At 38.5% G+C, this 23,941-nt stretch overlaps 1 protein-coding gene across 5 annotated transcripts in view; it reads left to right on the top strand.

Moving 5' to 3' along the window:
* AKAP9 (A-kinase anchoring protein 9) overlaps nt 1-23,941 on the top strand; it is a 206,306-nt gene that overhangs the window by 97,051 nt on the left and 85,314 nt on the right. For all 5 annotated transcript variants that reach the window (XM_054020483.1, XM_054020481.1, XM_054020480.1 and 2 more), the window contains 9 exons: nt 391-604; nt 4,192-4,271; nt 6,157-6,295; nt 7,145-7,242; nt 11,500-11,611; nt 12,075-12,273; nt 16,576-16,657; nt 17,458-17,550; nt 19,958-20,329. In XM_054020483.1, coding sequence (XP_053876458.1) covers nt 391-604; nt 4,192-4,271; nt 6,157-6,295; nt 7,145-7,242; nt 11,500-11,611; nt 12,075-12,273; nt 16,576-16,657; nt 17,458-17,550; nt 19,958-20,329 — 1,389 coding nt within the window. The remainder of the gene's footprint in view (nt 1-390; nt 605-4,191; nt 4,272-6,156; nt 6,296-7,144; nt 7,243-11,499; nt 11,612-12,074; nt 12,274-16,575; nt 16,658-17,457; nt 17,551-19,957; nt 20,330-23,941) is intronic.

Below are 23,941 nucleotides of genomic sequence, written 5' to 3'. Positions count from 1 at the left end.
TGAAAATTTTCTTGAAAACTGTCATGCAGCCATCGTAGTTTCTGGCACGTGCCTATTGAACTTCATATCAGTTCACTAAGTAATAGTGATTTTCAAAGGAAAATATGGTTTGTAAGTATGTTTTACATTACTGAATCACTAGAGCAAGAATGTGCAGATATATTTTGAACTTAGGAAATTTCTTAATTGTACAGATTTGGTTTATGAATGCAAATAAAAACTAGATAATAGTTAACAAATGTTTAAATGTTAATATTATGTTTAGGTGTCAGGTGGACATGTTTAAAATTATTATTGCATGAAATTAGCAATTGTAATGAAATACAGAAAATTTGGACTTTCTTGCTTCCTTATTTTTAACCTTTGCAATATGTGTATTTCCATTCAAAGGCAGATTTACGGCTACAGATGGAGGCCCAGCGCATTTGTCTCTCTCTGGTTTATTCAGCTCATGTAGACCAGGTCCGTGAGTACTTGAAAGCTGAAAAAGAGAATGCACTCTGCAGCCTTAAAGAGGAGCTCATCTGCAGTCATACACAAGAGATGAATGAGCTTAAGAAAATGCATCAACTGGAGCTCCAGACCTTGAAAGGTCAACAAGCAGGTATTTTGTTGAAAATGATTGGAGAGAAATTCTCTGTAAAAAAATATTTCTTTAAAAGAGAGCATGTGACTAGAAAAGTTGGAGAAAATTTTCTTCGGTTGTCTAACAAAATAGTTTCTTCTATCCAATATTTCCTTTTTTATATTTAAATGTTTTAACTCAAATTATTGTAAAGTTACAAGAAGCCCATTATGTAGTACACAGTGTGTATTATTCAACATAATTTTGAAAAATCTTATGTAAGCTATCACTTTTATTATGTTTAGATTTTATTAATAGATGATTGTATTCAAATTTATTTTTTGCTATTTGTTTTAGAGCAATCATTTTAGAGGGTTACATTAAAAAAAATGTTTGTTTGTATTCCGTATTGAAATCATACTAGTTAAATGTAGTAACACAATTACTTCTTTGTCCTTTGTCTTGATTATGTCATGCCCCTCCTTGAATCCCTCCACTGGCTCCTTATCCACTATTCAAGCTTGTTTATCACCACCTTCAAAGCTCTGCATAACTCTGCCCCTCCCTTCTTATCTGAGTGTGTCTCACTTCATGTTGCTATCTCCCCCCAGGGCTCCTCCATTGACTGCTCATTTGTCAATCACTTCTATGCCGTCTGACATGTTTCCCCCTATATAGTATCAACTTCCTGAACTTATTGATATACCACGCCATATTTAAGTCCCTCTTAAGGACCCATTTTTGTCATGCTGACTAAATCTAGTTGACCTGTATCTTAAGAAAAAAGTATATGTTCTTCTTTGAGTAATGTCCCTATGGGTGATCCTCTTCAGGTGACCATGTGCCCCATGCACCTTTGGAGACTTTTGGTAGCAGTGCCTGTTCAGTTCACACATCCACACTTGCTATCCTCATGCCCTGTACCAAGGATATATAGGGCATTGTTGATGAACTGCCCTCAGTTCCTTCTCAACCGCATTGGCCTGAGACAAAGTGTCTAGTGAAGCTACTTCTATCTAACTTACCCTTTGGAATAGTTTAGTTTAGTTTAGTTTTAACATAGTATTTAGTTTTACTAGTTTAGTTCAGTGTTTTATTTTTGGTACCTTTCACTTACCTTTCCTCAAGGGTTTCTCTCCTCAAAGGTTCTCCTTCTTTGAGGGAATCTTAAATCCTCAGGTTATGCCTGGTTCCTTTGGATTTAAACATTGTGTCACTTGTTGGGACCCTTCCCAGAATGTTTAAGAAGCTTCATTTAAAATTAAATTAAAATGCAGAGCCCCCCAGCCAGTAGCCAGGACCCAGGCAGTGTGAGTGCCACTGAAAATCAGGCTCGCGTGCCGCCTTTGGCACGTGCCATAGGTTGCCTACCCTTGCTCTAGACACTCACATTCCTTCTACATATGAGATTTGCTCAGGGTTCAAAAGTAAATATAGAGAGAACAGGGAAATAAAGCTGAGGTTCCTCATGATGGAGCACTTCCTCTGACCTGCATCAGACCCAGGGCTGGATACCACCTGCCCTGGTACAGCAGTCTTCCAGTGACCATAGTTGACCTCTGCAGCTTGATGACCCATAAGACCTTCACAGGAGAGACTGGCAGGAGAAAGCACCAAGTCATCTACCAAATCATCTAGCAAGAGGAGCTCTAAATCTCAAAAATAAGTTGGTGCTAAGAGCCCTGTCGTGTCAGAGACCTTGTGGCCCAAGCAAGGGTACTGCCAAGGCTCCAAGCATTCCTGGTACCAAAGGTCCCTCCATGTGGAAGGTTTTGGGTATTTCTAAGCCCCTCAGTACCCATCGATCAGTGCTAAAGCCTGCCCCAGTACCATCCAAGCACAGTCAAGATGCTAGGTTCTCTAAAGATTCTACAGCTAGGAAGACAGTAATGCCTCCAATTCTTCCTCACTGTGTACCGTATCCATATCGACAGTACAATCTGGTCGACTGTTATCCTTGCACCTTGCAAGTTTGATTACTTTATTGAATATTTGCCTTAGGAACACTAAGAGCAATTCAGGCCACCATTGCTGAAGGTCAGCTCCTGGCAAGAACTTCTTTTCAGGCTTCACTTGTTGTGGCTGTTAACAGCAGCCCACTCCATCTCTACAGCAGTTATCATGTGACATGCATCTTGTCTATAATCATCAGGAACCTCTAGGCTATCCAGTGAATCCATGGATAAGTCCTTGCATTCCCTAAAGAATTTAAGAGCTACTCTCCACTCACTAAGGATTTATACACTTGCAAATAAAAGGAGATTCAGCAGGTAACAGACAGATCAAAGATCTCATTTTCCAGCTTACCATAGACCTTCAGAACCTTCCAGGAAAAACTTTGGTTCCAGAAGGGAAAAACATCAGCCATTATGACTGTCACAGCACAGTCATCTTTGTCAACCAAGGATTCATTCTTCGAGGGCCATGAACAATCCCATTATCTGGATTTACAGTTGCATCATCCTGCCTCCCAACCACCCCCCTCCTTTTGGAGATGATCACTCCTATTTTTGTACCTCATGGGAGCAGATTACTTGCGACAGATGGTATTGGTGGTAATAACATTGGGCTCATGTCTATGCATCTGCTCCTTCCCTGTCCTTTTTCAGAGAAATTTCACAAACATCTGCAGCGGCAAGAAGTCCTGTCTCTTCTTCTGCACAAGCCCCGGCCACCTGGGGCTGACAGCCAAACTATTTTTTTTTTAAAGGTACACATCTTGCATCCCACTCAAGGGAGGTGCGCCCAATAGTTTGAAAACTGCTACTTTAGAGTCTCCCCAAGACGATTTGTCTCTTATGTGGACAGAATTAAAGAGCCTCCCGTTTTGACCCAGAGACTATTCAAGTGGGTTTTCAGCTGGACACTTGCTTGTTAAGAGGCTGCTAAGGTTCAGCTCTCTCCTATGCCCATTCCACCAAATTGCAATCTACTTCCATTGCCTTACTCCTAACAATACGCATTGCAGAAATCTGCAAAGCTGCCACATGGTCTTTGGTGCTCACTTTCTCTAAACTGTACCCTAATACATGCCTCTAGGGCGGATACTGCCTTTGGTACTGCAGTTCTAAAACAGCCTCAGACTGGGTTCCTCAGTGCCCATCCCCTTTAAGGAATGCAGCTCAGGAGTCACTTGAAGTGGAGCACCCCATAGGGAAATTACTCAAAGAAGGAGAGGATACTTGTACAGTAATTAGAGTCCTTCGAGATTTTAGATTGGCGGTGCTACACTACCTGCCCCCCTTCCCTTCTTTTTTGGAGTCTTGTTTCCATTAGACTTGGTAATACAGAAGGAACTGAGGGTAGTTCATCTGACGCTGCCCTTAGTAAGGGGCTCGAGGTTAGCTAGGGCGCATGTGTGCACCAAACAGGAACCGCTACCAAAAGTCTTCCATCATGGGCTCATGGGGCCCATGCACACCTGAAGTGAACCACCTAAGCTCAAATATCTAGAAGAACTGCAGTTATTCTACAAGGTAAGCAACATCTCCTTTCCCATTCCCCCAATTTCTGTCTATTTGTCTGTCTGTCCACATTGTGAACCTTCTTGTCTGTTTGAAAAGTGTGTGACATCTAATGCATGCTACAATAAATAAGTTAATAATAATAATAATCTGTATTAATAGATGACGAAGGCAAATCTACAGTGATGCTTATAGAAAAGCTAAGCAAGGCAGTGTCTGAGGAATGCTTTAGGCTCACACAGGTAAGACTTTATCAAAGAAACACTTTTTTACATAGGAATTTTGAAAATCAAGAACTTATATATTAATATAAGTATTTCTTCTTAGTTCTTCTCACCACCCCTAACAAACTATCATCAGAGCTTTTTCCTCTCCCAGTAATTTTTCACTTTGAGACTGAGAAATCAGAACATTTTTTTTCCTTCATGTATTTCCTCAACTCCTGTATTTTTCCCCACAATGTTCTGTATATAGTGCTTCTGAAATCTTGCTGCCTTTCTGTAAACCTCTGCAAATGGCCAAAAATCATAGATTCATACATTTTAATGCCAGAAGGGACCATTATGATTAACTAGTCTGACTTCCTGCAAAACACAGGCCAGAGTACTTTACCCAGTAATTTCTGCATCAAGATCATAACTTCTGTTTGAGTTATAGCATATCTTTTAGTCTTGATTTGAAGACTTCGTGATGGAGCATCTACCTTGTCCCTTAGTATATTGTTCCAATGGTTAACTGTTTTGCTTTTTTTCTGCTAGATTAAAGAGTCTTCTATTATCAGAAATCTCTTCCCTATATAGTTGCTAAATCACCTCTTAACATTCTCTTACATAACCTAAATACATTGAGATTCTTAGGTCTTTCACTATAAGGCATGTTTTACATAATTCAGGTCATTCTTGTAACTCTTCTGAAATCTTTCCAATTTTTCAACACTCTTTTTGAAGTGTGGACACTAGAACTGGACACAGTATTCCAGTAATGGTCTTACTAATGCTATATGCCTAGGTAATACCACCTTCCTTCTCTTTCTTGGAAGTCCACTGCTTATATGTCCAAAAACTGTAGGCATAGTAGCTAGAGCATCACACTGGGAGTCCCTGTTCAGAGGATTATCAACCATGACTCCTGTCTCCTTTACAGAGTTACTGTTTTCCGGGATATAGTCCCCCATCTTAGAAATATGACCCACATTCTTTGTTCCTAAATGTATGACCTTGTATTTGGCTATGTTAAAACACATGTTGTTCAAATGAGCCGGCCTGCAAGAAATGCAAGTCAACCTCTGTAACTGACCTATTCCCAGCATTATTTACCATTTCACCAATTTTTATGTCATCTGCAAATTTTACCAGGAATGATGTGTATTTCCTTTCAAATCATATCTAAAGATGTTGACTAGCATTGTGCTGAGAACAGATTTCTGCAAGACCCCACTATAGACATACCCAAGATCATGATTTCCCCATTTACAGTTACTTTTCTGTTATTTGTCAGTTAAGCAGTTTTTAATCTATTTAATATAGGCTTCATCGATTTTTATCCGTGATAATTTTTTTATCAGAATGTCACGCAGACTAAGTCAAATGCCTTTCAGAAGTCTGTTATGTCAACACAGTTATCTTTATCACCAAACTTGTGATATTAAAAAAATTCAAAGATGTACGTACATTATCTTCTGCCATCCAAAACTGGGCAATTTACAAGCAACTGTCCAACCTAGATATTTACTTTGAATATAAGAAAACCCCCCAAAGTCCTTCTTTACTTTATGAGTCCGTATGCTAGCTCTAGCGGAGTAATCACATAATTGTATAGATACTACCGTTGTATTCCCCCTCTCTTTACTCTTACCTTCTGTCCTGTGACTACCGCCTTACATAATGTCTAATCTAGCTTATCTCCTCTGAACAGAGATCATGTCTTCTTTCTCTTTTGGGGGTACACCTCTACCTCGATATAACGCTGTCGGGAGCCAAAAAATCTTACCGCGTTATAGGTGAAACCGCATTATATTGAACTTGCTTTGTTTTCTCTGCCTGTTGTCTTTAATATAGTCATAAATAATCTGCTGTAGCCTGAACTATATTTATTTATTTTTGATATTTTTGTTTCTTTGTCATATAGCTTCTCTGCAGTGTTCAGAGTGAACAACACTCAACTCCTGTCAAAGTTAGTCCTGGAGAACAAGACATTTTCCATGTTCCTACTTTTGAGAGAAAGGAAGCTGACATAGAATTACCAACGCACAGAATTCAAGCTCAAGGTAACACATATAGTAACTTTTAGATATTGATGACAACACTATATTAATATACTGGTATTTATAATTAATAATCTAAGGCAGTGGTGCCCAAACTTTTCCTCTCGCACCCCCCGTTGCCAGTAATGGAATATGTCCATACCCCTCTGGGCTGGAAGTGGAGTCACAGCTGGGCCAGTGGCCAGGAACAGAACTGTGGCTGAGAAAGGGGGGCAGGGGCCAGTGGCTGAGCTGGAAGCAGAGCTGGGGCCGCAACTGCGGCCAGGGATGGGGCTGGAGCGGGAGCTGAGGGCAGAGAGGGGTAGGGTAGCGCTCCCTCCCCGCCCCACTGTGGGGGCTGGCCCAGGACCCACTGCGCCGCCGCAGACGTTCCTCCATGCTCCCCTAGGGGGTGTGCTCCACAGTTTGGAGATCACTGATCTGAAGTCAGTATTAATATGTCTGCTCAACAATTTTTATACACCCCTTTTATTTCTGCATATGATTCAGTTGCTTATTTACATCACCAATTAATCAGCATTCAAGATGCCTCAAAAAAGAGAGTGCTGTCCTATGCTGTGCTTATTGTAGTGGAAGTTTCAGATAGATAATGTGAGGAGATTGATTTTTCTGCTCATACAACAAGAGAAGCTAAGCAGTCCTACCATAAATTATAAACAAACACATGCATACTAAGGGCATAAAAATTTGTACAGCCCCTTTTCACTTACAATAATGGAGTAGTATAACGGTAATGATAATAATCCTCTTCAGTTAAGAATTTGTGAACAAGCTGATTAATTACAAATACAATGTGTAACGATGCAGTAACTGAATTTGATGAAAATGTCACCAGCTCTCTTTGTAATTTAGGCTTGCAAGAAAGTATGCAAATTCTTCTGAGCAAGATAATGGAAGAATACAACAGGCTGATGGCACTTCATACACAGTTTATGAGGGACTGTAAAAAGGTAGACTATTTACAATTCCATACGATTATAAGGTGGATATGCGAACCAGATGCTGGCTGTGGATTCCATCTATTCCTTGTTTATTAAGTCCCAGTCCTGCAAACACACTCATATTTAAATTTGTGCATGTAAACTTCACTTGGCCTATTTCTTTCATGCATAAAATGAAGCCTCTGTCTTCACGAACAAGGTCAGCTCCCAGACTGCTGCACTGGGCAGCACAGTATGGGGAGAAGGTGATCAGCCCTCTGTGGAGAAAGAAGTGGTTTGGGACTATTTAGAAAAACTGGATGTGCACAAGTCCATGGGGCCGGATGCGCTGCATCCGAGGGTGCTAAAGGAGTTGGCGGATGAGATTGCAAAGCCCTTAGCCATTATTTTTGAAAACTCATGGCGATTGGGGGAAGTCCCAGATGACTGGAAAAAGGCTAATGTAGTGCCCATCTTTAAAAAAGGGAAGAAGGAGGATCCGGGGAACTACAGGCCAGTCAGCCTCACCTCAGTCCCTGGAAAAATCATGGAGCAGGTCCTCAAGGAATCAATTATGAAACACTTGGAGGAGAGGAAAGTGTTCAGGAACAGTCAGCATGGATTCACCAAGGGGAAGTCGTGCCTGACTAACCTAATTGCCTTCTATGATGAGATAACTGGCTCTGTGGATGAGGGGAAAGCAGTGGATGTGTTATTCCTTGACTTTAGCAAAGCTTTTGATATGGTCTCTCACAGTATTCTTGCCGCCAAGTTAAAGAAGTATGGGCTGGATGAATGGACTATAAGGTGGATAGAAAGCTGGCTAGATCGTCGGGCTCAACGGGTAGTGATCAATGGCTCCATGTCTAGTTGGCAGCCGGTTTCGAGCGGAGTGCCCCACAGGTCGGTCCTGGGGCCGGTTTTGTTTAATGTCTTTATTAATGATCTGGAGGATGGTGTAGACTGCACTCTCAGCAAGTTTGCAGATGACACTAAACTGGGAGGCGTGGTAGATACACCAGAGGGTAGGGATCGGATATAGAGGGACCTAGACAAATTAGAGGATTGGGCCAAAAAAAACCTGATGAGGTTCAACAAGGATAAGTGCAGAGTCCTGCACTTAGGACGGAAGAATCCCATGCACAGCTACAGACTAGGGACCAAATGGCTAGGTAGCAGTTCTGCAGAAAAGGACCTAGGGGTCACAGTGGACGAGAAGCTGGATATGAGTCAACAGTGTGCTCTTGTTGCCAAGAAGGCTAACGGCATTTTGGGCTGTATAAGTAGGGGCATTGCCAGCAAATTGAGGAACGTGATCGTTCCCCTTTATTCAACATTGGTGAGGCCTCATCTGTAGTATTGTGTCCAGTTTTGGGCCCCACACTACAAGAAGGATGTGGAAAAATTGGAAAGAGTCCAGCAGAGGGCAACAAAAATGATTAGGGGTCTGGAGCACATGACTTATGAGGAGAGGCTGAGGGAACTGGGATTGTTTAGTCTGCAGAAGAGAAGAATGAGGTGGGATTTGATAGCTGCTTTCAACTACCTGAGGGGGGGTTCCAAAGAGGATGGAGCTTGGCTGTTCTCAGTGGTGACAGATGACCGAACAAGGAGCAATGGTCTCAATTTGCAGTGGGGGAGGTCTAGGTTGGATATTAGGAAACACTATTTCACTAGGAGGGTGGTGAAGCACTGGAATGCGTTACCTAGGGAAGTGGTGGAATCTCCTTCCTTAGAGGTTTTTAAGGCCTGGCTTGACAAAGCCCTGGCTGGGATGATTTAGTTGGGAATTGGTCCTGCTTTGAGCAGGGGGTTGGACTAGATGACCTCCTGAGGTCCCTTCCAACCCTGATATTCTATGATTCTAAGCACATGTGCTGGTTTTTGCAGAATTGAGGCCTTATATAAAGACCATTTAATGACTGTGTAATGTACCTGGGCCTAAGAAGGGGAAATGAACTTTTCAAAATTAAACGGAAATCCCTCTTAAATGTGATGTTTTATGTCATATAAAACTCAGTTGGTATTCTTGGTGAAAAAAGTTACACTAACATTCTTATAATATTTCAAGATGCTTTTACAAGATATTTTTATCATCATCTTGGCATATCCCAATGGGACATAGTCTCCTTGCAGATCGAGTGCCACCTGAATTATTCTTTGGCTTGGCCCTTAAGGTGGCCTTGCTGAATGTTCAGTTTATGTCCATCACTAGCAATTTTAATCTCACCATCAAAGCTTTTGCTGCCCCCGTAATCATCAGCCATGTACAGCCATTCCTTGGTAAACTTCTAATATGTCCATACCAAGAAAGCTACCAAAACCAAAGTAGTACTGATGGAGGTGGATGCTGGGTTCGGCTTCAAATATCCCTATTTCTAATCTTGTCCTACTGCTTAATATGGAGCCACAAAATGTCAGGTTTTGTGCTATTTTTTTACATTTTCTTGGAAATTATGTACTAACTGTCCTTCCTGAGGAAAGTAGTTTTGTTAAAATTTGTAATTAATTTGTAATTAATGTCATGCATATGGTTCCTAAAACAAGTATTTCGCGAAGTCTGGTTCTGAGAAATTTGAGGAAAATAAATATAGTTCAGTCATGATTTCTAGCTCAACCATTTTTAGTATATACAATAGATCCCGCTTACTAATAACCCCTCAGCAGATGGCCAAAATTGGGCAGTAACCTGCAGTTGCCAATAAGAGAGAGGCAGTTTTGCAAGACTGCAGCCAGAGAAGGAAGCTCAGAGGCTCGAGGTACCTCTCCTTGCATTTTCCAAGCTGCACATCCCAGTGCTACCTTCACTGGCTACAGCCCTGCAAACCTGCCTATGCCGGGGCTTTCCACAGGAGGTAGGGGCTCTGGAATGTGTTGAACCCAGTCCTCCAGGTTCCTGGAGAGCACAGGGGAGCACAGATACTTTGCAGCTTTTGTGCCACCAGCAGCCCGACTCCCTGCTGCAGCCTACCCTGGGGCCTGGGTTTTGCATGTCCCATTGCTTCTGTCCCTCGCTGCCCCACAAACGTACCTGTGGCCAAGGCTTTCCACAAAAAGATTGTCACTAGCCGGCATGCCTGTTGCCAATGTCCAGGCCAATTAACATTATAGTCATTGCATGGTATTGGTTCCATGTTTCCATGAACAGAAAGTTTTCATTAATAGGGTTGCTATTCAGTGGAATCTATACTATGAAGGTTGTCACTTTTTATGGGTGTTGCTGTTTGCTGTTTACAGTTTTGATCAGAGGCAGAGGTAGATGTATAAAATTGAGCAATTACATAATGTAAAATTACATGGATAATCTTATTTAAAGAATGACCCATCAAATATCCTGTGCATTGGCCTGATCTATTTAGAACACAGGTTGGAAAACATATTATGAAATAAGATTAACCAGCTAAATCTAAATAGAAATGAAAAAAAATCGAAATGTTTTGAAAATAAGTTTCCTACACTGTTGCCTGTGAACAGTAGCCTTAAATAATGATCTTTAAATTCTAGGAGAGAAAAACTTCAAATAACCACAAAGAGAGATGTCCTATATTTTTAAAAATAAGTGTAAAAAGAATAGTCTGTGGGTATTTCTTCTTCCTTAAACTAACTTGAATTCCTGTTATCTGCTCCTTATATATGCTAATATTTTATAGGTAAACAGAGCATGAGTTTTCAATATAAAGTAAAAATTCTCATTCTGAGCTCATTCTAAGGTTTTTTTTGCATGCACGACTTCGCTTTTATTGAAAAGCAGGGGGAGAGACATGAAGCATTTATAAAAGTCACTATGAATTCCACTTGGTGGATCTGTTAACAAAATGGGTTGAATAGATGTGTAACCAGCAATACTCCATCTATTACCATAAGACCAAATGAATCATCTTTGCAGTGTGCCTGCCCTCCGTATCTTGATATACTGGATACTGTAGAACTTAAGACAGTCTTTGGGTAAATAGCACAGTATTCTGTCATACAAATATAAGATGATTTTGATGAAATGATCATTTTTCTTAGTGATGTGCCATCAGTAGAAAATTTGATAATAGTACAGACAGTGTATCCTGCATTGCTACATATTAAAAGGTTAAATGTGATATATTCAGCGGTTATGTTTAGAAAAAGGTTGCAAAATATGCATAATGTGGGTATGTGTATGTATTTTATATAAATGGTAGATTAGGTGCAAGTAAAGTATTAGCACTTGTGTTATGCTTTCAGGACAGTTACAGTTTCTATTCTTGGTTTAAATATTATTTAAATTGTCATTTGTTTTTACTGTACTTTTCCTAGTCTGAAGAGCAACAAACATCATATGTTGAACTGGAGCATAGAAAAGAAGAGGAAAGCAGCTGTCTGCAAATGAAAATAGAAGGCTTTCAGACCCCTTCACAGGACCTTATTGGTAAAGAGATACATATGCAATTATTTGTAATGTCTATAAAAGTGCTTTAAATCTAAATTTGTTTCTAGTGGATAAGACAAGGTTAAACACCTTAAGTACTGAGGATTCTGTCATCTGATTTATGTGCTTTTTGTTCTTATAAAACTCTGGAATTTTGTTTAGAAATTCAGCTGATCTGCTCTAGAACTGTGTTCAGTAATATTTTTTGGTTTTCAGCAATTAAAGGGATTGTTAATATTACCTCTAATAAGAGAGAGAGAGAGTGCTTGTGTTGTTTTGCAAGATTGTTATTTATAGAAAATAGGTTTGCTCTGCTATCACAATAAAAATAATTACCTTCATTAACATTTTATGAGATCTTTGATGTTATTGCTAGTCATTGTTTTACTATTTCAAATAGACTTTTTATGTGTATTAACATAATTGTTAACTGATTTTCTCCCTTCAAATTACCCACTTACAGATCTTATGGTTAGAGCATCTCGTTGTGAGGAGATGGAGAACCTTAAAACACAACTTGAAGGAAAACATGCTCAAGAAATTGAGCATCTCCGATCCTATTTCCAGCAGCAGTTGAAAGAAACTGAAGAGAGATACACTACAGAGATCGTTCATTTACAGAATAGACTTCAGGATGTCAGTGAATCCCCTAAAGATTTCAGGTATCCCATGATCTTTATCCTCCTTTTCTATAGTTTTTACCATTTTGTACTGAACACCATATGTAAACATTAGTGTTTTTAAAAAGCTAATTGGTGCAAAGCTTTATAATTTATTAACAACATCAGAATATGAAAAAAATCATCAAATTATATGAACATTTTTTACTCATCACTTTTTTTTTAAATCAAGTATTTTACAAAGAAATGGTATAACCAGTATGAACTAAGTGAGAGAGCAATATCCGGTAACTCAGAAATTATTGGATACTGAATTTGCTATTTTACAAGTATTTCTCTAATATATCATTGCAAATTATTGTATGTTATACCATTGCGATAGATTTGATAGTTACCCTTGAACATTTGCAAATTTTACTCATTACTTCATGTTACTCAATATATAAATTATTAAATATTTGGTGTATTTAGTACAGTACTTGTTACCAAGTAGGATAGGAAAGGTGGGGGCAAACCTCCCAGGTAGCTGTGGGAAGTGAAAAGGCACAGCCACTCCCTTTCCCCACTGCTCTTCAGAACCCTGCCAGTCTGAACAAAAGCACATCCTATCTCAGTCGGGGGCCATTCAAGCTAGGCATGTCTGCTTTGGCAAAGTGGAGAAAGCATATTTTTTTCTTTTTGTTACACTTTTCTAGATTTTATATGTCTTTCCTTCCCTTTCTTAAAATACATTTCTACCCTGAGAAGTGATTATGTAAAAATGGACAGAGAGTCTTGTGGCACCTTATAGACCAACAGACATATTGGAGCATAAGCTTTCGTGGGTGAATACCCACTTTGTCAGCTGCAAGTAAAAATGGTATCTATGTACCCAGTTGATCTGCTCCTTGTGTGTACTCAGTCATATGCTTACTTTATTGGAAACACTAGGCCCTGAACATACATGGATTTACACACAGGCTTAATGTTTGCAGGACCAGTACCTTAGTTTTTACAGCTCCCTGCTACTGTCTGTTTTGTAGAACAAAACAATGCCTTCTGAATACTCATAAAGCTAGGCATGAACTTCCAGTGAGCATTTGAGATTGTTGAAGGCCTGCTAGCCTGGTCAATTTTCAGCATTGTAAAAATGGTACATTTGAAGTATTTTCAATGTGGATTTCATTAAAATCTATAGACTGCAATATCTGTACTGGCCCAGACAAGTTATCAGCCTTTATAATTAATTTCCTGACAGTTTTTAGTTTGTGTTACCACTTGATCGTTTTTTAGACTTCTTTTTGTATACATGTTAATCTGCTGGTTTCATTCAAGTTAACTCTTTGTGCAGTGAAAATATTTCGCAATAAGTAAATACTCATGAGCATCCATTCTTTTTAGAATAAACATTTTAGATGATGTACTGTCCTGTTCGTTCACCCCTGTATTCTTGAGCCTTATGCAAGTTAAAAGGAAACCAAAGGTTTTCACATAAACCTAGAATTTAATTGGAAAAATACCCTTGCTTGGGTATAACTTAAATCTTCTGGGAACCAAATGTGTAGTTCCACCTCCTTATAGGTCGCACCTATGATTACCAGATAGCTGCTTTATAGAGTTTTCTGGGGAGTCTTCAGTCCCCATCCTTACTTTGTTACTCCACTTGTAATCTGTGTAAGAGCTAAGCAAAGAATTAATTCCTTCCTTGCTGGGAAGGTAGGATCTTTTCACCAGGTTGCATATCCAGGTCACAGGTCACATCTTGGTAAATAATTAATGGAAAAGCTGTGTAACGCTATTTAAAAATTAGAGTAATTTCTTTAATAGTTATTTATTGATGAACTCAGTGAATCCTAAGATTGAGGAGCACCATACATTATAGTATAGGACTTGTTCATTACCTGACTTCTTTATAAAGAAACCAAAATAAAATTTTTAATTAGAGTCCTAGAAATAATCAGTAACTTTTTGTAGCTAAAATAATCAATTGTTGCTACTTTGAGAAAGTTATCAGGTATTTTGGATTCCTTGCTATTTCAAAGTTATCTTACTGAAGACATGGTTTTACATAAAATATGCTGTTGAGGAAAAGTAAGCTTGAAAATTTGTATACATTGAAAATGTGACACAAGATCATAAACCTAGCAATACAGAAGTTTAACATCTTATTTCATTCACCCTACACATTATGTCTTCTTTAGCAAGGCACTCATTTGTCTCGTGATAGCAGAAAGGGAATATTAAAGGAAGGATTTGTGAAAGCCACAAATCTTAATATTTTTATAGCCTGGTTCTAACTTTGGCCTTTTGTAACATCTCTCTTAAGAAGAGTATAGCCAGAGCTTTGAGCTTCCTTGTATCAACTTGCTGCCAACAATGGGAGATTTAACGTAACCCAGTTAGAATATGTAGAGCTCTCTAAGGTGCCTACCATTGTGGTATTTAAGTGTAGAAAGAAACAAGAGACTTCTTACCTGCCTTATTCATTCAGATGCTTGACTTGTCTGTTAACAAGCCACCCATATAATACAAGCAGGACATGCATCTGACTAGGGTGTAACAATTAAAAGGGCAGCAAAAAAATTTTGACCAGTCTTCCAGCTGGTGTCTAGCCCCATCTGGTTTCTCCAGCATCTCAGCACCTCCTCTTCTTTAGCCTGCACCCTTCTAGTCAAACCTTGACCATTGGCTTCCCCTTAATTATATGTTGGTAGTGAATAAACAATAGGAGCAACCGGAGCTTGGCAGAGGCTGCTAGTCTCAATGGGGCTTTAAAAGGCAACCTGACTGTAAGGGTGGGCGTCTGTATAACTGAAGGTAGGGAGTGTAGATGTTGAGAAAAAGGACATGTGGCTGGGTGATGGAAGAGTACTCTGTAGAGGAAGGGTTGTAAAGTGAGTGGGAGTGGGTAGTGGATGATATGGGGTAGGATGATGTACAGTGAATGAGGCAGGGGACTGGACACTGAACAAGGTGGATAACAAATAAATAGCTCCCTCATTCACTGTGCTCTGTCCATCTTGTTCCCTAAATTACTAAGAAGTCCCATGGAAAATATTGTATATCAGCAGTTCCATTGCACACAACCCCCTTCTGACAACAAAAATTACTACATGACCCCTGGAAGGGGGACAGAAACCTGAGCCTGCCTGAGTCCTGCCACCTTGGGTGGGGAGGGCCAAAGCGGAAGCCCTAGGGCTACTGCCCCGAGCAAGGGGTCTGTAACCTGAGTCCCTCCACCCAGAGCTGAAGATAAATCCTGAGCTCTGCTGCCTAGGGCTTTGTCTTTGACCCTGGGCTCTAGCAACTCTAATGCCAGCCCTGCCAACCCCATTAAAATGGGGTTGGGACCACTTAGAGGTCCCGATCCACAGTGTGAGAACTGCTGTTTTATATGATCATGTAATTAAAGACTATCATAATCCACAAACATGGGGGTCAGAGCTAAACCAGATTTTTTCAGACTTCATTTTGTAACCTTAACATTTTCTTAATATTGGATGGAATATTTCATTCTTTTGAATATATACACAGTAGTTACACTTTTAAAAATATCTTTTGTTTTGAAAGAGTCTTTCAGTTTGTGAAAGTGCCCTTATACTTGCAATGGTGAATACTGGTAGGACTGATAATATCTCTCAAACTTGTAGAAATTTTTTAAGTGTGATTACTGTATGTATTTGGTAAGTTTTGTGACTTGCTTCCCTGGTCACTAAGTAGCATGGATAGAAAAAATAGAATGGAGGTGGGAATGACATATTTAGGTTTGCCTAGAGTAGCAAAATGTTTGGAGATGCTTCGGTCCCATTTCACCAAACTTTATTGATTTTGAGTGGAATTTTAAAAAGTGCCTACATGACTTAAGACGATAGGTCCCATTGAGATCAAGAGGATTTGTGTTCTTAAGTCGCTTAGGGTCTTTCAAATATCCCAACTTCTATGTTTAAGCTTAAATTGTCAAATTGTGTAGTAATAATGTGCATAACTAAAAGTTTTTATTTTCATTACCTTTATGCTCCATCTCCCCGTTGCTCTTCTTGTTCGTCACATTCACTTATTTATTGTTTCAAATTAGACTGTAAAGTCTTTGGGCAGAGGCTCTGTTTAGCTTTGTGTTTACACAACATTTTTGTCAATGGGGCTGATACTGACTGGGGCATTTGGGCATTACTGCAATACAAATAATAAATAGTAATCATCATTTTGCATACTATTAAAAGAGTACCACAGAATTTGTGTCATGTAAAATGTGTGTCCTCTGTCACTAGTTTAATTTTTTCTTATATAATTGGCTAGAGGTATTGGGAAACTGAAATGAATATCTTGTAATATTAATCTTTTTCCCATCTTTCTTTTACATTTTAGTATATCTGCAGAGTCACAGGGAAACTCTAAAGATGTCATGCAGAAAATGCCACAAACTGAAAGTACAGATACGGCAGTAGAGGTACTATATAATTCAGTTTGTTTATCAACAATATTATGTGTTTTCAACATAATTTAAGTACCTTGGGATATAAATATTTACACTTCAACAAGACATCATTGAAATTTGGGAATAATGTTTTGGAGTAATAAACAAATGATGATAATCTCAGTAGTTATATCATATGTTTGGAAGTGAAACATGAACATCAGTTCAGCCCATGCTCAAGAAAAAATGAAAATCTCATTTAAGTTTTTACAAAACCTATAAAAGAAAATGTGTGTGTCATACAAATTATGATGAGCAATAATCTTAGTTTTCATTTAAAAAATTTCTAGCCCTGGTTGCAGAAGAAAGTTTTAAAATTTAATTCTTAAAGGCTCAAACAGACAGCAAATAATAAAATTCAAAACTTTTAAGCCACCCTTAATATTTGTTGAGACCAGACTCATGATTTTTGAACTTTTGGGATTGGCAGTACTGTATTTCAGACTTGTTTGTAAGGCTCTGTGACCTAGTCATGTCCCTTCTGCCCTTACCCTGGCTTCTGTGCTTCTGAGGGTGCAAACAGTGCTGGAGAACTGAACTACCACTTCAGCTATTGCAATTTTAGCTTATGTATCTGATTTTGGAGCCGCAGTAAAGAAAATTCCCTTTCCCAACTCTTTTTCTTCATGGACCAAGATTACTTAAACTAATTTACAGGTAACCTTTAAAAAAAAAAAAAAGTTTAGAAAATTCAGTATCCTAGCTGAAACTTGTAGAATTGAGAAAGTAAAAGCAAGAAACAATAAATTAATATTTCATATTTTTTCTTACAGTTTCCTAGTGAAATGGAATCAAAAGGTGATATGGACATTATTCAGCTGTTGGAAAAACAGTACCAAGAAAGATTAGAAGAAGAAACAGCTAAGGTATAACGTTATAGTAACAACTTTTTATGCATGTATAATATGGTTTTATTTACTGTTTGTTACTGTTCAGAAAATTACAGAACAAATATATTGTTATAGTTATATTTATTTATGGGAAACTATCTTGTTCTGATTCTGAACAAGGAAGAATCTTTCAAAGCCTGTAGGGAACACTGTGCTTTTGACACAAGCTTAATGTGATAAGTGGGCCCATACTAACCTGCTTTATTTTTCTTTTCTCACTCATTCCTTAGCATACATTAGTTAATCCTTTTATTTTCTTAACCAATACCCATCTTCCATGGGGTCCTGCCCCTAAAATCCTCTGTATAACCCTCTCAAAATCGTCTCTGTAGAAAGAAGAGCAACTTAATCAGTCTAATCCAATTTTTTTGAAAGAGGTATCTGATTAGAGTTGACTGGAAGCACTTAGCTAAGTTTAGAAGATTTGGGCTGCTTACCTGGTTTGTTCCATTTTTATTAATTTTTATTTTTATAAAAGGAGAAGAGAACTGATTAACTTTTCTGTATATATGTACAATGTGAATACATTTTCTCCTTGTGGACCAATTGACTGTATTTTCATTAGAGAGACAATGTGGGTGAGGTAATATCTTTTATTGGACCAACTTCTGTTGATAGAAGAGATACAAGCTTTTGAGCCACAAACAGCTCTTCTTTAGCTCTGGGAGAGAGACTCCGAGCATCACAGCTATATGTAAGGTGGAGCAGATTGTTTAGCGTAAGTAGAGCCCTACAAATCCACAGTTATCCACTTATATCCATGGATATCTGCATCCATGGATACAGATGTGGTTGTATTGTTTATCATCTTTGTGAATCAGATGCAGATCCAAATTTTTATATCGGCACAGGCAGTGCTTAATTTGTGCTGTGGCTTGCCAGGGCTGAGTCTCGGCACCTCTCGGTATAGCAGGTCATAGCTCCAGCACCGACTTACTCCTTTGAGTCTGTCAGCTCCCGCATGCAGGGAGGCTGCAGCTCCAGCTGTTACTTCCTGGCATGGGGAGGCTGCCGCTCCAGCTGCAGTGTTTAATTTGTGCTGGGGCTTGCTAAGGCTGAGCCCTGACACTTCTTTCATTACAAATTAAGCACTGTGGGCAGGGCTCTAACAGTGAGATAGGGTTCGGGTGCTGGTGTGGATGCAGATACTTATAAAAAGTGGAGTGCAGCTCACGGATCAGATACAAGTTAATTATCACAGAAGCACATTGGATACAGATCCAAATTTTTGTATCCACACAGGGTTCTAAGTATAAGTAGTTAGCACATATTCTAAGGTACTATTCAAGGTACAGTGGCCTGTTAACATCTCTGTAGTCTAAGGACAAAAGAGAGTGTTAGTAGGTTATAGATTGTTGTAATAAGCCATAAGTCCAGTGTCTCTGTTCAGTCCATGATTTTTGATGTCTAGCAGAGTTATGAACGTAAGCTCCCAGGCTTGTCTTTTGAAAATATTATGCAGGTTTCCTTTGAGGATGAGGACTCTATTGGAGATTGTATAAAGAACTTAAATGGGACATTTTACAGAAAGCCACTTTACCTAGTTGATGTCTAGGAAAACATCTGCAACTATAACAAAAGGTTTTGAAGAAAGTAGCAAGACTGATTTTTCAGTCCTCATATCCTTTAAGTGTCTGGATCTTCATTCAGCCAAACTGTCTTATCCTCACCATTAGAAATTATTTATGAATATCAGGAAGGGTAAGGGATTGAATGTCTTGCTACTTTCTTCAAAACCTGTTGTTATAGTTGCAGATATTTTCTTAGACATCAACTAGGTTAAGTAGCTTTCTGTAAAATGTGAAATGTCCCCATTTAAGTTCTTTATACAATCTCCACTATGTCAGCTTTGTCATACTTCTGATGAAAAGAAATCTCTCTCATCATTGCAGAATTTATTTTCTGTTCTTGTACTCTCCATAATTACATGAAGGTTATAGTGAAAAAATGATCCATCTCCTTTCATTATGAGACAGCATAAATAGAAAAAAAAAAAAAAAAAAACCAAGGAGGTGGGGAATCACTCAGTGAGATTAATAGGAGATAAATATGGAACTAATAAAGTAATAACTTCTCATATGGTTTGTAGTCATCCAGTGGAATTCAGGCAATGGGAGGTTAAAGAGTCAAATACTATAGATTGACTTTCTTTTAAAGTACTAGATAGTTGTATTCCCAATAATATATCTTACTTTAGAATAGCTTTAAAAATACAAATATTATTTGCTAACTGTGTTGCTTTTTTACCTTTTAAATGTATTTATTTCCATGTAAAATGGATTTATTCATTTATTCATATTATTGATGGGTAGCAACTAGTTTTCTTCTGCAGTAGTAGATGCTGCTATGTATGAACGTCTAAAGGTTATTTTTATTTTTTCAGGTTATTGTGTCAATGAGTGTAGCATTTGCCCAACAGACTGAACTGGCAAGAATGGCTAGACAAGAGGAAGAATCAGCACAAACACAAATTGTTCATAAAAAGGAAAAATGTTTTGAAAGTGGGAAGAAGTGCACCGAAGATGAGTTAGACAGCCATCTTAGTAAGGAGAAGAAAGCAGTCATTAAACATGCAGAAGAATTTAAACCACTTAGCAAGGAGCTGAGTGAAGAGTCCAGTGAGATTTCTTCTCTTGAAGAACAACTTGAATCAAGTGTTAATCCTGGTTACATACTAGAACTGAGCAAGAATGAAATAAGTTTTCCAGTATTACCTTTCTCCCATGACAAAGAGCTTGCAGTGAAGGAAATATCAGTAAGTAAATAAACATCCACCTGAGAAAATCTTTTGCTTTTCCCCCCCCAGTACTAACTAGGTAATTTAGGCCTAAACTGGTGGGGTTTTAAAAAATTGTAAATGGAAAAGAGTTAATTTTACCAGAAATGTTATGATTTATTTTAGTATTTTGAAAATTCATATTTTATTTAGCAACTTGTGTGCTGTATTTTAACCCAAATATTGTAGTATTACACTAATGCATGAGAATTGGAACATAAAACTGAATATACTGAAAATGACTAATCCATTTTCATGATCAAAGTTTGTGAAAAGCAAAAAAGAAAGAATGGCATAAACAGTGAAAAATAAGCTTGATTTTTAAAAATTATTTTAATAGAAATAAATAAGTCTTACTAGTGATGCATGAAACCTATATAAAGGGCATAAAATTGTATAAATGTATTATTTTAACCCACCCATGTCCTTCTTGATATATAGGGGACAGCATCTGAAAGGATAAAAGCGATAGCTAAAATATATTATTTTTAATCTCTGGGGGAGGAGAGGTATGTACAGAATGTACACCATTCAATCCTAATAGCCAGGCATTTGACAATTTATAAAGTGAGATGGGGAAGTTTTTACCCTGTTGTGTTTACAGGGCTACTGCAGCTCAGTGACAGATAGGTTACTCAATTCGTTCCCTTCTGAAAGAGATAAGATGGTAAGATCCACAAAGCTGAAGGGCCTCTGGCCCATGTTATGCTCACTCATTATGTGCTGCCACATATGGATCCTCTGTAGAGTGGAGCTACACACAGTGTAGGAGGGTGCATATCTTTTAATGCCCCCTCAGACTGTGTCCCTTCTCCTGCTTAAATAGCAAAACCATCCTGGTCTACTTCTTTTTGGTATCATGGAGGCAGAGGCAGTATATGTCTGGGCAGGGGCGGCTCTATGTATTTTGCCGCCCCAAGCACAGCAGTGAGGCAGCCTTCGGCAGCATGCCTGCGGGAGGTCCGCCGGTCCCACGCCTTTGGCGTACCCGCCGCCGAATTGCTGCCGAAGCCGCAGGACCCGGCGGACCTCCTGCAGGCATGCTGCCGAAGGCAGCCGACTGCCGCCCTCATGGCGACTGGCAGGCTGCCTCCCACGGCTTGCCACCCTGGGCATGTGCTTGGTGCGCTGGTGCCTGGAACTGCCTCTGTGTCCGGGGCAAACTGAAATAAATATATGGAAAAACTGATACCTGGAAAATGTTCATAACAAAAGGTTAAGTTATGTCTGTAACAGAAATCTCCACCAGACTCCCTGTACACAATCCACTTTTAAGTAACTAAACATGGACTATGATGTTAAAAGTTTCATTTTTCCCATTTTTTATAATATTTTCATGAGTCTAGATTTAATTAAAATTATATGTTCTCTTTCCTTTGTACAGTGGGGAGCTCATTAGGTTCAGTTTTAGAGGACGGTTAGCACCACTGACTAGTGAGAAATCTTGACAATTAAAAATTGGCTGGAGTTATTTCCACCTCTTTTTTTTACAACAGAGATTACAATGTCATGATAGTGAGTCCTCTGAATACTATATATCAGGGAATAAGAGACGGGGGAAAAAATAAATGTATCTAACAATGATTCTCTAGTTGCAAAGCATTATATAGGTGGAATTATAATTAATCTAAATTTTGCATTTCTAATAAGTAACCCTTCCATCTACCCTCTTCAGAAAGGAACCAGTGAAACTTAGCTAGCCTAGTCTTCATTAAAATCTTATGGCAATGTATATATATTTTGAGTGGAAGGATTCTCATATATTTATCCATAACTGGATTCAGATCTAATAATTTTTTATAGAGTAGTGAGTTTTGTTTCTTTGGAAACTGTGTTTTGAGATTATTTGAAATGCTTAAAGTTCTAAACACATTTGCGTTATATATTCTACTTGTAAAGGTATGTATTTGCAGAAAAGAGCTTCTGAAATTCATATTTTTACAAAGATCATGACCTAAAGAGAATAAAATTGGAATTGTAAAATTCACTCTTCCATATATAATTTTTAAATAACATGAAATGTGCATGATCGACTCTTGTTATGAGTGCACAGTGCAAGCATTATCTATATTCTAATATCTGTTGTCACTTGAACGTAGAATGTGCATTTTCAAATACTAATTTATCACTATAAACAACACTGTACAATAGGAGAACTCAGCCAAACAAATACTTTAGACACTGTTCCATGCAAATAACTGATGTTTTGGTTTGCTGGCAGTTCCAAAAAATTGGGGAAAATATTGTTTCAGGTCAACCCAAAACCTAAATTTATTAGAATTATCAATGAATAGAAAAATGAGAAAAAAAATGTTTTGGGTCAAACAAAACATTTTGTTCAAAATGAAGGATTTGGTTTTAATAGATCTGGTATCTATAACTGTATTTTTTTAATAAAAGTAAAGAAAATGAAGGGCTATATTTACAAGGGGACTTAGGCACCACTCACAAAATGGAGAAGGAGGCTCCCAATAACCCAGAGGGAAGGGCACTCATGTAGGAGACCCAAGTTCAAATTACTGCTGTTGAGCAGGGACTTCAAACCCAGGTTTCTCTTATTCGTGGTGAGTAACCACTAGGCTATTCGCTATTCTGTAATGGTTCTCTCTTAGTCTCTTCTGTTGAAGCTGTTGCACTTTGTGTAAAATACTTAAACATTCATTGGACCAGAGAGTGGTAATGACTCTATAGCCTCGTCGCTCGGGCACTCACCTGGGAGTGGGGACTTCTGGGTTCCAGTCCCTGCTCCAATGAAATTAATTGTTTATATAAAGTGGAACAGCTTCAACAGGAGAGACTGAGAGAGACCCACCTCAGAGTAGCCAATACCATTGTTGTTAAGGAACTCACCTGGGATACGTGAGACCTGGGTTCAAGTCCCTAATCATGGGGCTCTTGGATATAAGGAGGGAGGACACCTTCTCCTAATTTTTTTTGGACTGATGCAATTAACTGAAATGGACATGAATTTGCAAAATGTTTTGGTTGAATCAAAAATGCATTTTTCATTGGAAGAAATTTAATTGGAAAAGTCAACAAATTTCACCCATCTATTAAAGGTATAAGACCACAGGCAGTTTTGTTGCTTGTCAAAACAGAAGACTACAGTACAAAAACAGAGAGATGGGTAGTTGCAATGGGCACATTTCAGAGATAAACAAAAACTGTAACTCGAGTACTTCATGCAAGTAGTAGGCCATATGGATATTTTTCAAGGTTGAATTTTGAAAATATGAATTGGGGTCTATCCCAGGTATGGAAAAGTGTGTGAGAAAGCACTCTGTCAGAAGTGAGTCACACACACAAAGGGAATAGCTAGGAGGGATGATTTTGGAGAACAAAAGAAGCAGTAGTGGTTATGAGAGGAGAGAGATAGGTAGGAGTTGAGTTGTGAAGTGCTTTGAAACTGAAAAAGAGAATCATTAATTTTATTCAGAAGAAAAAGGGAAGAGAAGAGAAAATAGAGAAAAATATATGAGATGTGGTCCAAGGAAGGTGATAGATTTGAGAAGAGGAAGATAAAAGTGCAAAGCAGGAGGTTGCAATGAGGAAGGTTGGAAATAAGGGCATGGATATTAATATTACTTGGAT

This window comes from Malaclemys terrapin, chromosome 2, assembly GCF_027887155.1.
Source record: "Malaclemys terrapin pileata isolate rMalTer1 chromosome 2, rMalTer1.hap1, whole genome shotgun sequence".
In the NCBI taxonomy this organism is placed as follows: Eukaryota; Metazoa; Chordata; order Testudines; family Emydidae; genus Malaclemys; species Malaclemys terrapin.
This window is presented reverse-complemented; position numbering and strand designations above follow the sequence as displayed.